At 39.2% G+C, this 15,794-nt stretch overlaps 2 protein-coding genes across 2 annotated transcripts; one reads left to right on the top strand and one right to left on the bottom strand.

Moving 5' to 3' along the window:
• The first annotated feature begins 6,037 nt into the window (after window positions 1-6,037).
• On the top strand, window positions 6,038-8,704 carry LOC147937723 (uncharacterized). Its single transcript, XM_087465232.1, has 7 exons — window positions 6,038-6,196; window positions 6,323-6,735; window positions 7,193-7,322; window positions 7,408-7,698; window positions 7,811-8,047; window positions 8,246-8,564; window positions 8,700-8,704. Exons 1-7 carry the CDS (start codon window positions 6,038-6,040, stop codon window positions 8,702-8,704), a joined length of 1,554 nt encoding a protein of 517 aa, XP_087321358.1.
• Window positions 8,705-12,675: 3,971 nt separating this feature from the next.
• Window positions 12,676-13,323, bottom strand: LOC147937724 (uncharacterized). The gene is made up of 2 exons (XM_087465233.1): window positions 13,192-13,323; window positions 12,676-13,074 (listed from the first exon to the last, which is right to left on the bottom strand). Exons 1-2 carry the CDS (start codon window positions 13,321-13,323, stop codon window positions 12,676-12,678), a joined length of 531 nt encoding a protein of 176 aa, XP_087321359.1.
• Between the last annotated feature and the right edge of the window lie 2,471 nt (window positions 13,324-15,794).

A 15,794-nucleotide genomic window follows, 5' to 3' on the forward strand; every position in this document is an offset into this window, starting at 1 on the left:
TGTGTTCTCTTTGTAAAGGGGACACGTCAAAAGGACGATGTGCGGATCAAGATGAATCCGCGTGTCCTTAAGCTCCTATCTAGACCTAGCTATTTAAACTCTCCTTAAGCCCTTGTTCCTCCTTAGACTTGTATGAAAATAAAACTTTTCCTCAAGAGAGATTCTTGAAACTTGTCTCACTCTTCTCTTTCTTCAATCCGGGATTGAACCTTGAGAAAACCCTAACAAGACGCGAACCGGGTTCGCCCTTGTTAGCGACCGTATCAAGAGGAGAGCCAAACCTCTTGTGTCGTCAATCGATCCATCCGTATTTCCCCTCATCACGTTTCCATCTGTCCTCTTTCATCTTTCTCGAGTCCCCTCGAATCATCTCAAGTCATTCTCGCTATCGTTTCCCTCGAAGACGTCCACCCGCTCGTCCCGCATCCGTACTGTCCGATTGAACCATTCATGGCTTCCGAAGTATCTCCCGAACGGCTCGTTTGAACTCTTTCAAACTCCGTTTCCATTGTTTGATTCTCCCCTAGATCCGAAGCCAAGAACCTCGGCCGTGAACAACTTCACCGATTGAAAGTTGGCCGAGAGCTCGAGCCGCGTCCGTACCGCGATCGTACTGTGACCGTGACCTTGGGTCACATCAGTCACGGTCAAACCACGTCCATTGATAGTGATCTGTATCTGCATCGACACCTTGTTCCATACTGCAGCGGCTTAGTCATTCCACCCATCATTGACCTCTTCGTCATCTCCCAAGCACTCGGAAGGATCAGTCTTGACTGACCGGTTCACTTCCTCCCTATTCTCTACTTCCATATTCACATTAAGGTTGGACTCAACACATTGGTCCACTTCTTCCTTACAACCATCATGCAACCCATCAAGACTCCAACTGTCTGGATCGATGGTCGCATGAGTATTCTCCGACCCTGTCGAGAGAAAACCATTACAATGACTCGGCTCCCCCTGCCCCGCACTCTGCCCCTCTGAACCAATGCCACCATTCCTGCTACCTGAAGACATCTGCAACACCACCACCACAACAACAAGGTTTCCTAGTTAATCTAAGGATCACTTACAACTAAACAAGCAAAAACTGGTTTCTAAGTGTTGTGTGCGACTCATTTACTCGATAAAACATTTGAAAAGCCCAAGTGGACACGAGTTTCGCAACCCGCTCTTATACCACGTCTTGTAACTCCCCGAACAGCAACTCCGTCACTCGGCCAGAAAAACCGCGGGACGCAGCCCGGGAGGGCGTCATGTAGGTCGACCTCCCGCAGTCTAGCCGAGGTTCCACCAACGAATTAGGATCCCTAGCCGGTCCGCCTGTCAGATCGCCCATCCGCTACGCACGACCTTATGGTTTTCAACCCTATGGAACGCGCGCGGCGTTGTGCTGGTCTGGACTATACCATACCATACCACTTGTCCGAATATATATAAAATAACACGATTTAATACATATATACTTACAAGGTTCACATTTAATGAAAACATTTAGAAATTAGTTGTATCCAATCGAATAAAACATCAAGTGCAAGAAACACGGATTTGCAACACAGCACGAAAACACCCTATCCGGTTTCCTAATCCAACTCTACCCACTTATTTTCCCTGCGTTAAAAACAATGGAGGAGAGGAGTGAGTAATCTAGGATTACTCAGTGAGTTGGGCATCTAACTACATGCTATCCTCTAACATGCTATCCTTTAACATGCTAACTCATCTCATCCATCTACCTCAAACAACCCCAACAAAGCACGCAAAGCGGAAGCGTAACAAGCAATCAATCAGTCAAGAAAGCAATCACACAATCAATCTAGACAACAATCAAGACACTTGACTCAACTAGGCCTCTCCATCTAACTTGGCCTTCACGCCACCACACCCGCAATCACTGCCAGGTGGAACTGCTAGCGGTGTATCACTCACTTGATCACCCTATAATTCTCATGCAATAGGACCCTCAAGCGGATCCCATCAACGGTTGAGTACTACCATGATCAACACACACTTTCCTAAGGAAACACTTCCTAGGAACCAAACACACATCCTAGGGCCCCTCGATTCTCTGTCCCATCCCATCACACTCCGCATTGAAACCACAAAGGTAACCAACCAGACTCACCAAAAACTTCCGCGTTGAAACTACACAGGTAACCAACCGGACTCACAAAGGTCTCTGCGTTGAAACCACACAGGTAACCAACCAGAGAACCAACATTTCCGCGTTGAAACCACACAGGTAACCAACCAGACTCACACACGCCGCATCGTCATGCGGTTCAGGCTAGTAGCTAGCTAGACACCAAAAAATTGTCCCGACATGAGATCCCTCTGGATTAGCTCACCGGACAATTTACCACTCAACACACGATGGGAACAGAGATCGAATTCTAGCTACAACCTGAGACCCTGACTCAGACTCTAGCCAGAACACGCACTCAACTCTATAACTACCACACTAGAATTAAGCACACAATCACACAAAGCAACCAAGAAACAAGCATACAAGCAAGTAAACAAGCAAGCAGTCAAACTCATAATCACCCAAAGCTCAAGATGCAAGGTAAATGCACATGCAACTTAAGATACTACACATGCATGCAACTCTATCATTCACCCACCCGAAAGTTTTAGGTTTAAATAAATTAATTCTTCCAATTAAAATTCTTTTTAACACTTTACCAATTTAACACATGCAACTTAAGATACTACACATGCATGCGGCTCTTTCCTCCCCGGAGATTCACACATGACTTCATCAAAAATAATTCACCATGTCCGATCTCACATCAAGACCATGGGAACATTTTTCTCAAGTTTAGGGGCCCTCATGCGGCTCTTTCCTCCCAGAAAATTCTCGCATGGACTCACCCCAAACAGCCCATACCGTAGACTCGTCTCACATCCAAACAAATGAGAAAGTAACTCAATTTTGGGGCTTTCATGCGGCTCTTTCCTCCCTGAATATTCTCACATGGCCGACCAAAATTTTTACACTCATGAATCAATCTCTCACCCAGTCTATGAGGGATTACCACCACAACCACTCAAGGAAAAATTAAAATAATATTAATTTTATATCATGCTTAACCCTTCTTTAATTTTCCAACTAGACATGCAAGGTATTTCACACTTGCTGCTAGTCTTAAAAATTATTTTCTCCAATTTTAAAAATTCTTAAACCCCAAAAGTTAAGCATACAAGGCATTTCACACTTGCAGCTAATTTTTAAAAATGCCATTCTTCCCTAAGAATGCATCAACCCCTTCAAATCTAGCATGCAAGGCGTTTCACACTTGCAACCAGTTTGAAAAATGCAATTCTAACCAAAGAATGCATAAACAAAACCCCCACAGCCCTCTTGACTACATGCAATCATCTAGATCTACATGCAACAAGAGAGATCAACCACACAACAAGGCCGATGCAAGAGCTAGAGAGCTAAAGCACCTCTTTATGCAAGATCTCCACTTGCTCTTAACAAAATCAACTACTCAACACATCTATAACCAAAGCCTCAACTTACCTTAGCTTGTAGATCTTGGCCGATTGAGCTTCACCACACCACTCTCCCACCACGCCGATCTGACAGCACTTCCCTAGATCTTGAGCTTCACCTTCCTCTAGATCTCTCTTTCTTCCTCCTCCTTGGTCGAAAATCAAGAGATTTTCTCTTCAAAAGCTTGAGAGAAAATTTTGGCAAAGTTTATTTGCCTAGAGAGAGTTTTGGTCGAAAATAAGAGAGTGAGGGTGTATATATAATCCTCTCTCTCGTTCTCTTGGCTGGACAGGTGGCAAAAATCAAGTGACAAATGTCCAAAATTCTGTATGTCACTGATGCACACTCTCACTCACTCGCGTGTGTATCTTACTCTCTGGCGGAGCACACTTAATCGCGCGACACGTGGCGTTTCTCTTGCATGCAAAGAGACCTTTCCACTTCCTCGTCCGTCCGCGTCTCTTCTTGCGTCTCAAGCTCCCGCGTTTGACCGAAAAACAAAACCAAACATAAGCAGATTGATTCCGCGTCACTCCCCGGTCCTCCCGACCGCGGCTCCGATCTTTCTCGTCCGTTCCCAGACTTCTCATCCGTAACTCCGACTCTTCTCGTCTGTAACCTTGATCTTTTGCGTCTATCTCCGGACCTCGCTTCCGTGATTCCGACCACTCCGGTCCTATGGTTATTTGACGTCTGTTTCTCCACGGTCATTTCCTCCTTGGACCATTTCTTGGACTTGATGACTTCTCTTGCAAGTCACTCATTTAATCTTTGAAGATTTCTTTTATCCATCTTCCAAGGGCACAGTACAAGAAAACCTGCGTTTAGCGACTACCAATTGTGACTCTTAATTCAGTCGTAAAAATAGCGACCACTTAGTGATTCATTTACGACTGTTTCCCGAGAAAATTTACAGAAGAAGCAAAATAGTCGCACTTTTACGACGGAAACATTATAGTCGCAACACAATCGCAATTTGAGACTGTTCAGTGACAGTAATTTATAAAAAATAAAGATTCACAAATTAGCATCGATTTTGCAACTTATACTCCGGTCACAAGTTTATTTATCGATAAATTGCTAACTCCTATTTTTTGTGACGAAGGTGCTACGACATGTGCGACTTATTTGCAACCACTTTTGCGACTGTTTAGCGTCTAACACCTGAATTAGATACTGGTTTGCGACTCCTTAGCAACTCTCGATTTGTTGAATTTGAAATTTCACATTAGAGAAATGTTAACATGTTTCTATACACATTTCCACTTTGAATTGATCAATATCAGTCATATAAACTTTGTCAAAGCTTTCCATTTTAGTATTTAGACACAAAAATTTCATAATATCTAAATCATTGTAACGAGTATACATGTTCTTTCATAAGAAGGTTTGTAATTTTATGAAAATTGTAAAACAAAGATATAAAAACAATATTTAAAGGTCATAAACTATTCCATATACTCTATAAGACAATCATGAGTCCATATTGTTGATTGATATCAATAGAATTGTGCAAAAATGATAGATTCCAAAAATTTGTATTGTGACTAAAGTCGGAGAGTCACAGTAGAGTAACAAGTTGCGACTAACTTGTTACTCAATTTGCGACTCTTGTTTTTTGCGACTACCTTGCTACTAAATTTGCGACGATGTCGCAACTACTTTTGCGACTGTTTAGCGTCTAACACCTGAACTAGATACTCTTTTGCGACTGTTTAGCGTCTAACACCTGAATTAGATACTGGTTTGCGACTCCTTAGCAACTCTCGATTTGTTGAATTTGAAATTTCACATTAGAGAAATGTTAACATGTTTCTATACACATTTCCACTTTGAATTGATCAATATCAGTCATATAAACTTTGTCAAAGCTTTCCATTTTAGTATTTAGACACAAAAATTTCATAATATCTAAATCATTGTAAAGAGTATACATGTTATTTCATAAGAAGGTTTGTAATTTTATGAAAATTGCAAAACAAAGATATGAAAACAATAATTAAAGGTCATAAACTATTCCATATACTCTATAAGACAATCATGAGTCCATATTGTTGATTGATATCAATAGAATTGTGCAAAAATGATGGATTCCAAAAATTTGTATTGTGACTAAAGTCGGAGAGTCACAATAGAGTAACAAGTTGCGACTAACTTGTTACTCTATTTGCGACTCTTGTTTTTTGCGACTATCTTGCTACTAATTTTGCGACGATGTCGCTACCCTTCTGTGACCATTGTGTTACTCTATTTGACCACTTTATTATTTTTTTGCCAAGTTTTAGGCGCGTAATATTCCCCCCTTTTTTTAGTATGTGTCTCTTTTGCGACCACTTTGCGACTCCTCTTCGTTAATTACTAGGCAAAGAACACAACAAGCTCTCTTCTTTCTCTCTTTCTATTTTCACTAAGTGTCGAAAACCTTTCAACTCTCTCTTCTTTCTCCTCTCGAATCTCTCCTCTTGTCCTCTCAATCGATCAAATCTCTCCTCTTCTTCTCTAAAAATCTCTCCTCTTTCTCAACTCTCTCTAATGGCTGGTAGGGGTCACGGAGGCAAATCCGCGGGAGGTGTTAGGGGTCGCGGAGGCACATCCGCTGGAGGTGTTAGGGTTTACAATGGTGCGAGGGAACCCAGTTCTGCCGCAGTTAATCAGGCCTCCAATGGTGCGAGGGAACCCAGTTCTGCCGCGGTTAATCACGCCTCGAATGGTGCGACTTCACGCGGAGGTCGAAGTGGTGTCGGAACGTCGTCTCACTCCTCGAATCCATCAGGCTCTCAGTCCGTGACTAATTCATATAGAACTATGCCGTCCTAGTTTCCGCCGAGGACACAACAATCGCCTCCTGCTTCTCAACCACCGCGGGTTGCTTCTCCACCACTGCGGATTGGTTCTCCCCCACCGCGGGTTGGTTCTCAACCACCGCGGGTTGGTTCTCAACCACCGCGGGTTGGTTCTCAACCACCACGGGTTGGTTCTCAAGTACCAGTTCTTGCTCCTCAACCACCACCTCCTGTTCCTCCAATCATACAAGAACAACCAGACCTAAACATGGAAGAGGATTACGAAGAAGAAAACCCTAATCCCAATCCTGCCGAAGAAGAAAACCCTATTCTTAATCCGGCCGAACAAGACTACCAAGCTTTGTTAGATGTTCTGCTAGCTCTTCCAGGCCGACAACATCTCCCAGTCCTGTCTGTCGATCCCATCCCCGGCGTTGAGACTCTATGGTAATTTCTTTTTGCTCCTAGAGTTAGGTTGAGACTTTGTTTTTGTTTGATTAAGTTTAATGAAAGACTGCTTTGTTTGATTAAGTTAGAGGTTGTGTTTTATTGTTTGGTAGGTTGCGATTGACTGTTTGTTTTGAGATTGAGATTGTTTGTTTTGTTGATTAAGTTGAGATTGATTGTTTTGTTTGATTAAGTTAGAGGTTGTGTTTTATTGTTTGGTAGGTTGCGATTGATTGTTTTGTTTTGAGATTGTTTGTTTTGTTGATTAAGTTGAGATTGAGATTGAGATTGTTTGTTTTGTTTTGAGATTGAGATTGAGATTGTTCTCTTTGCTCTTAGTGGAAGGTTGAGATTGATTGTTTTGTTGATTAAGTTAGAGGTTGTGTTTGATTGTTTTGATAAGACTGATTGTGTTACTTTGTATTGGTTAAGACTGATTGTGTTTGTTTTGTGACAGGTTTAACAGACACAAAGGAAAAATTTCTCGGGTGATCTCTGGAATATTTAGAAGGAAATTTGATGGTCCTTACTATAGCTGGAAGGTTACTCCTAGACCCATTCAAGAGAGATATTTCAGGATATTTGCGGTAATGTCTTATAGCTTTCAAAGTTTTATTATCTCTAATAACTGACATAGTATCATCACTAACTTAACTCAATTGTAATATGTAGCGGAAGTTCTATTGGGATATTGGGATTACTGAGCTTGTTAGAGAAGGGTTCTTAAAGATAGCCAAGAAGCGAATGAAAGGCATTGTTAGTCAAGCTAAAAGCAGTGGTAAACAACCTGTTTGGATCACCAGTGCAGAACTGTGGGCTGAGATGTGTGATCATTGGAACGAACCTGATGTAATGGAGAGGAGCTCAAATGCCTCGCAGTGCAGAAACTCCGATCGTGGTGGTCTTGGAGTCCACAAACACCTTGCCGGTCAGAAATCATATGTGCAAGTTCATCAAGAAATGGTAATTTAACATTGCTTCCATGATTTTAACACCCTAAACACCTTGCTTCCATGATTATAACACTCTAAACACCTTGTTTCCATGATTTTAACATTTCACAATTTCTTTGTAGGAAGAAGAATTGGGCCGTCCGGTATCATTTGCTGAAGTGTTCATGAAGACACATACTCGAGCTGACGGATCTTTTGTTGATCAAAAAGCTAAACAAGTAGCTGAGACTTATGAGAAAACATTAGAGGAGAGACTGTGTGAAGTGGACGATGATGGTCCAGAAAATTCAGGGAATTCTTCTGAACGTTCAACTCATCGTACTCTCAGCATTGATGAAAAGAATGATATATTTCTTAAGGTAACTCTTAGTTTCTTTATTTTGATGAGTGTGTATGATTATTCTTAATGGTAACTTTCTTTATTTTGATGAAAAGAATGAGTATTTTCCTTTCTTAATCCATATTTTAGTTTTCTTAATCCGCATGGTTTCTTTATTTGCTGAGCATTTTGATTTCTTAAGACTTGTTTCTAACCTTGATGTTTTTCTTTGTTTTAGTGTACTCAAACAGATGAGAAGGGAAACCTTTTTGGTCTTGGATCTCTTGTTGAGACACTAAGGAAAGGGAAAAGGAAGGAGAGCTATGCAGAATCTTCTCCACCATCACTTCACGAGCTTCATGAACAACTTCGCAAGAAGATAGCTCATCTAGATGCTGAGAATGCCCGACGTGAGCAGGAGCATCAAGAGCTTCTCATCTACGTGAAAGAGAAAGATCCAGCATATGATACTATTATTGCTTCCTTGCGACCAAGAGTACCAGCAACAACACCAGCAACCACACCTGAAGACAACATACCACCAGCCACCGTGTCAGGTACTCACCAGCCACCGGGTTAGACACAACACCAGCCACCACATCCCCTTTATCCACTTACTAAGTTCTAAACATTGTCTTTGCTAAAAAAACATGAATTTCTTGTTTGAGACTTTTTACTTGTTTTTGCTTTAGGATGATCTTTTTGCTTAATACAATGATTTTGCTAATCTTTATGTTTAATGAATGATTATGATATCTTTTGTGGTAATTTGGTTTTCAATTTGAATTTATTGTGATTCATTCCAAATTTGATAGATAAAACAGGTTTATTATATGCTAAAATGTCACCAAATTGCGACCAAAATTATTTCTATGAAATTATCAGACTATTGGCAAAATGGTTACTAATGAACGAGGACTATTTTGCGACGAAAGAAAGGAGTCTGAAAATGGTCACACAATTTAATCACTAACTTGCGACTGACTTGTAACTACCTTTACGACCGAAGCTTCCTAAAATAAAGAGTCTGTAAAGAGTCGCTTATTAGCGACTATATAAGAGCAGTCATAATTCCGTCGTAAAATTGCGACCATTTTAAGACACCTAAATTTTGCGACCATTTTTTAGCGACTATCTGAAGTAGTCGCATAGTAGCCGCAAAGTAGGTTTTTGCGACGGTTTAGCAACGATTGTTGGAGTCGCTAAACGCTTTTTTTCTTGTAGTGGCATCGCATGTCTTTGGCACGTCTTCTCCGTCCGATACGTACTTCTTGATACGGGTTATTGCAATTCTTCCTAAAGCTTTGGTTAAGATGTCAGCCTTTTGTTCATTTCCAGAAACATTTTCCACCTCCACTTGCCCATTCTCAACACAATTTCTTATAAAGTGATATCTTGTATGAATGTGCTTACTCCTACCATGGAAAACAGGGCTTTTGGTTAGAGCTATCGCCGACTGATAGCTCACACGGTAAACCTGTAACTTCTCAAGGCAAGTTTTGGAGCCATATCGCCTGCCGTGCTGCCTCTGTTCCAGCCATGAACTCTGCCTCGCAAGATGATAAAGCCACTATGTCCTGTTTTTGCGAGCACCAAGAGATCGGACTTTCACCAAGATAAAAGATATGTCTGGTCGTGCTTCTACCATCATCTGGATCGACATTATAACTACTGTCGCTGTAGCCTATCAACCTTGGCACCTTCGCAGTAGAGCGTTTAAACACTAATCCGAAAGAAGTCGTGCCCTGCAATGACCGCAAACACTGTTTTAATGCGGCACCATGAGAAACCTTTGGATTTTGCATGTATCTGCTCAATACTCCAACACAAAAACTCAAATATGGTCGAGTATGGAGCAGATATCGAAGACAGCCAATTGTTTTCCTGAAATTCGTAGCATTGATGCTTTCTTCCTCCTCTGATTTAGCTAGTTTGACTCCAGACTGCATTGGTGTAAGAACATGATTGCAATTTGCCATACCTGCTTCTTCTAGGATCCCTTTAGCATACTGTCTTTGAGATAACATTATACCACCATCGAACTGACACACTTCAATTCCCAAATAGTAAGTGAGTCTACCAAGATCACTCATTTCAAACTTAGTGGCCATCTCCCTTTTGAACTCAGTGATAATTCGAACATTTGTTTCTGAGACAAACAAGTCATCTACCACAAGAAAGTTTCCTTTTACCTCCTTACGATAAATTGATGGTTCTTTTGGACATTTCTTAAACTGCAACTCAAGAAGAATCTAATTCAGCTTATTGTTCCATGCTGTTGGAGCTTGCCTTAACCCATACAAGGCCTTGTTGAGCTTATAAACTTTATCTTCACTCCCCTTTACTTCAAAACCTTCAGGTTGCATGACATAAACAATTTCTTTTAGCTCTCCATGTAAGAATGCTGTTTTAACATCAAGATGATGTATCTCCCAACCATTTGAGGCTGCAAGGTTAACTAGAAGGCGTATTGTCTGTATTCTTGCTACTGGAGCAAAGACTTCTTCAAAATCAACTCCATATTGTTATACATATCCCTTTGCAACCAAACGAGCCTTATGTTTATTGATACTTCCATCCGAATTATTCTTGAGTTTAAACACCCACTTTAAACCAATAGGTTTGACTCCATGAGGTAAGTCTACGAGATCCCATACTTGATTTTTCTTGATCGAACAAATCTCATCCTCACAAGCAAGCGTCCATTCTTTTATTCCCATTGCCTCAAGATAGTTTCTAGGTTCATCATTTAAGTCCAAAAGTAACAATTCTCCTTCTTAATCAGCGAGTAGTGCGTAGTCTTTAAGGTATTTAGGTTTCACCACCTATCTTATTGTCTGTCTTAAAATAGGTTGTGGCAGAGCCTCCTGCACTTCTTGGATTTCTTCACTCTCGATATTATCAAGTGCACTTTCTGAGTTGTCATCAGTATCTTCTTCATTAGTAGTGCGATCATGGTCCAAATTTGAAGTCTCATGATCCGAATCAACAATCTGTCTAGAACAGAACCTTCATTCTCATCTTCCTCTTGAATGCCAAGGTTACCAAACTCACCAGAAAGAACACTGAAGCTTCCAGCCTGTTCTTGCGCTTGATTATTAACATTCCAGTTCCAGCCCTTTGTTTCATCGAACACCACGTCACGACTCACTATTATTCTTCGTGTTTGTGGTTCCAACAGTCTATATGCATTTGCCCCGGGCTCTGTTCCTAAATGAACCGTAAGTCTTGATCGATCTTCCAATTTTTTCAAATGAGGTTTGTCAATCTTGGCATAACCAATACAGCCAAAGATATGTAGATGCTCGATGTTTGGTCTTTTGTTTCTCAGTGCTTCATACGGAGTCTCATCTTCAAGAGCTCTTATTGTGACCCTATTTAAGAGATAGGTGCAATGCCTAATAGCTTCTCCCCAAAGGAAATTTGGAACCTGCAATGCTTCATGATACTTCTTGCCATCTCCAAGAGTGTCCTGTTACGCCTCTCAACAACACCATTATGATGAGGGGTGTATGGTGTTGTAAGGTGTCTTTTGATGCCATACTCTTCACATAAAGAGTTAAATTCTTGAGACACAAACTCTCCCCCTCTATCCGTTCTGAAAGTTTGTATTATTGCCCCTGACTCCTTTTCAACATGTTGTTTGAAATTCTTAATTTTTTCGAAAGCTTCACTTTTTCCTTGAGCAAAATCGTCCACATGTAGCTAGTGTGATCATCTATGAGTACGAAGATGTACTTATTTCCTGCAGCAGTACTTGGTGAGATAGGACCACAGAGGTCTCCATGAATGAGCTCAAGAACCTTAGATGCTCTGTATGTGGTTGCTTTCGGAAAAGTTCTCCTAGCTTTCTTCCCTAATAGACATGATGAGCAAATTTCTGTATCAACAACAAACCTTGGTATACCTTGAGCAAGCTCCTTTTGCATCATGGTCTTCAAAGTTTTAGGATTGACGTGCCCCAATCGTGTGTGCCACCTGTTACACTCGCTTATGGTCTTTGAGAGAAGACATGTCGTATTTTTGATTCCCATGTGCACTTTGTATAAACAATTTTTAGAACGTTTTGCTCTGACAAGAAGCTTCCCGTTCTGGTCATACATGACCAAGTGTTCTCCCTGCAATCTGATGTCACACCCTGACTCCGTAACTTGTCCGAGACTGATGTTGTTGCTTTTAAGTCCTGGAATAAAGTAGACATCCAGCTTCCTTCTTGATTCACCATTCGTGTCAATGAATGAAATTGCTCCTTTCCCTTTGATGTCTATGCGAGAGTCATCACCGAACCTCACTTTTCCTGTCATGGATTCATCAATAGCATCAAAATATCTCTGATCACCCGACATATGATTGTTGGACCATTGTCAAGGTATCACTCGTTTTCTTCTCCTGTTCGTGTCTCAAGCTGACTTGGTATGCAATGTTTCTCGTTCAAATAAACCACCTCATGTATATTAGAACATCTGCATTATGTGTTTCAGTGTTGTCTGTTTCCTCGATATCTTGGAGTTTAAGCAGCCGGTCTGGACAGTTTGACGCGTAATGTCTAAGTTTATCGCACCTGAAACACATAATTTTAGATATGTCTCTTCCTCCATTAGACCTACCACGACCTCTTCCTCTGTAGTTAGATTTTCCTCATCGTCCTCTGTATCGGAAATCACTATTTTATTCACGAGTCCGATCCTGACTTGCATACATAAGCTTCCCTTGATCTTCTTGTGTATCTTCATCCTCGAAGATACGCTCCTCATAGACCTTCAGACGCCCTATGATCTCTTCAAAACTCGTAGAATTAAGATCCAATACTTGTTCGAGTGAAGCCACAATGTGAATATACTTCTTCCTGGGGAGACTGTTAAGAAATTTCTTAACTATCTTAGATTCTTCAATATCGACTCCAAGGGCTGTGGATTTGGTAGAGATTTCAGAAAGTTTTCCCACAAAGTCATCTGTTTTGTCAGAATCTTTCATTCTAAGCCTATCAAATTCGGACATTATGGTCTGCAACCTAGCTTCTCTGACTCTGTCTGCTCCTACATGTCTTGTTTTGATTGCTTCCCACACCTTCTTTGCGGTATCTAGTCCTCCAACTTACAGAATAAGTCACTCTGGTATCGATTGAAACAACAAAGCCATGGCTAGGTTGTTCTTCTCATCATCGGTCGAGTCTGCTTCTATCACCTCCCAGACTTTGTTAACCGCAAGAGTGATTTTCATTCTCATGGATACTGTGTGGTTCATAGGGTTCAGCATAGGACATGAGATCGTTGATCCTTCTTTTGGTTTAGGTGTAGCTACCGTGAGATCTCCCATAGTTGTGTTTTGCTCTGATACCAAATAAAGTTCTTAGCTATAGAACTTCAAAGAAAGGTTAACGATTAAGAACACAAGAATTTAAAAGAATAACTCTCTTTTATTGATCTTTAGGAAACTATCTCAAAACCTAAAACACTCTCTTGTTCTCTTAATCTCTTAAGTTATACAACATACTTTGCACCTCCTTATATAGAGAACTTAAAACCCAAATCCTATTCTAATTGAGACTTAGTATATTTAGATAACTCCTAAATATAACTTGTTGTTATCCTAATCCTTTACAAACCATAACTTGGTAGGATTAGGATTCCCAAAGACTCAAGCTTCCTTCAAGCTTAAGTCAACAAGATCCTCCTTTAGAGACCCGTTATTTAAGTATCTGATTTCACACTGCCATTGGACTTTGTGTTAGGGTTTCGAATCGTTGGACTTTTTCTTCCTATATAATAAATGAATTTGTTTTCCTAAAATGTAACGATGATATGTATTCTCCACAGTTTCAAATTTAGAACATGGTTAATATTGACTTATTTATCATCGATTCAATAAACCGTGCAAGGCTAAATATGTTTTTAGTAACGTCCCATTATCACCTTTAAATCCCAATAAATTAGTTTACATTTATACATTTATAAATTGTTTAGTCATAAATATATATATATATATATATATATTCTAATCTCTTATTTTTCTTCATCTAAAATTCTATAATGTTCCATTAATTTAAAACTGACAAATTTTCCTACAATAGTGGCTGACTGGCTGGTTCCTTAATATGTTTTTGATGTGATTGTATTCTATTTTGTACTCAAATTATTGTCATGATTCTAGGAAAGTCTCATATGTCTCTGAAACTTTTTTTCTTTAGATCAGGTGAATGAAACTGCTTATTGCATAGTTCTTTTTTAAATGAAAACAGAGGATTCAAGATCTCAGACAAGGGATTGAAATTTATGCAAGCATGTAAAGTAGTAGTCTGGACTTGTGGTTTGGTGGTGGAGAAAACCTTTACGGAATGACCAAACAATCAAGTAAAAATTTTAGTTACTCTTATTTTCTCCTCTTAAGCTTTTTTCTCTCAGCATATTGAGTAAGGTGTAGTGAAATTTGTCTGTTTTACCTCAACAAGTTCGTAAAGGTTAATTACGACATGAAGACACAATGAAGCCTACGTGCATGTACACTACAACATATTTATAAAGTCAAAAGAATCTGTCACATTTTTTCTTGATAGGGAAGAATTCTTTCCGTCCTACAATTTAACAGAGATTTTACCAGTGTTGCGCGATGACATCTATCAAAAATGAACAATGCAACTTAGCCTAAGATGTATCCGAGGTAAAGGTATAATTGTTTTAGAAAGTAAATTTTTTGAGTTTAAAATTTAATTATAAATTTGTTTATTTATTTATTATTCTAAATTGGATATTTTTAAAGATTACTACTACGGATAGGGAGACTCAAAGCTTAAAATTGATGATCAGATCTCTAATACATGTGGAAGGAAAGACATTGAAGAACCAACGTTTTAATTACCAGGTGATTTGTAATTGACTTCAGTTAACTTGTGATTTGTAATTGACTTCAGTTAACTTGTGATATGAAATTTCATTTTCGACTTTCGCTTATGTCTTCACTTAACAACAACACAAAGAGGATGAGGATTTCCTTTAACAACGTCGAAGTGAATAAATTCACCAAAAGGTGATCTTTATTTTTTAAATTTTTTTTTTAAAGCCACTGAATAGGCTATGAAGGATTCATATCATTTTTCATCTTGTGTTTACAGGACAAAAAAGGTGCTTGTGATGTTAGGGATAATTATGGTATAACAAGTATTGTAATTCCAAAAGGGATAATTATCACTTTGATTTCATATCTTTACAATGGTCATTTTAATAGACTACTACTTATGGTTACAATTACGTCAGTGAATAAAAGAAAATAAATATTATAGCACTTTATATATTGTTAAAATACAGAAAACTATAGGAAAAAACTCTTTATGGAATCTCTTTTTTGGATTTTAAATAAATCTAAATAAAAAATGCTATCGAAGTTTGAATTCATGGTGAATTAGAGAGTAAAGACACATAAATAAACCTTAAAATATTAATCAAAATTATTTTATTTAAATTTTCTAGAAGTTGGATAAATATTGATCGGCCAATTTAATGTTTAATATCATTTTAATGTTTACAAATACATTAAATAAACCATCTATTTTGTAATCACAAATTTTGCCATGAATGTATTGTAAAGTGGTTAAATCGCAAAACAACACGTCTTAATTATAGAAGAGAATTAGTCTAGGCTTGTAAACATTTTGTTATTAGATAAAGTAAACATGATTAATGATATTCATTATACATGAAGATGTAGTTTTAGTTACTTAAGATACATGACTCTTCCCCCAAACAATAAACCATTTTAATTAATAGAAAAAGAATCCCAATTAAAAAAAGTTA

Source organism: Camelina sativa, chromosome 9 (assembly GCF_030686135.1).
Source record: "Camelina sativa cultivar CO46 ecotype springtype chromosome 9, ASM3068613v1".
Classification (NCBI taxonomy): domain Eukaryota; kingdom Viridiplantae; phylum Streptophyta; class Magnoliopsida; order Brassicales; family Brassicaceae; genus Camelina; species Camelina sativa.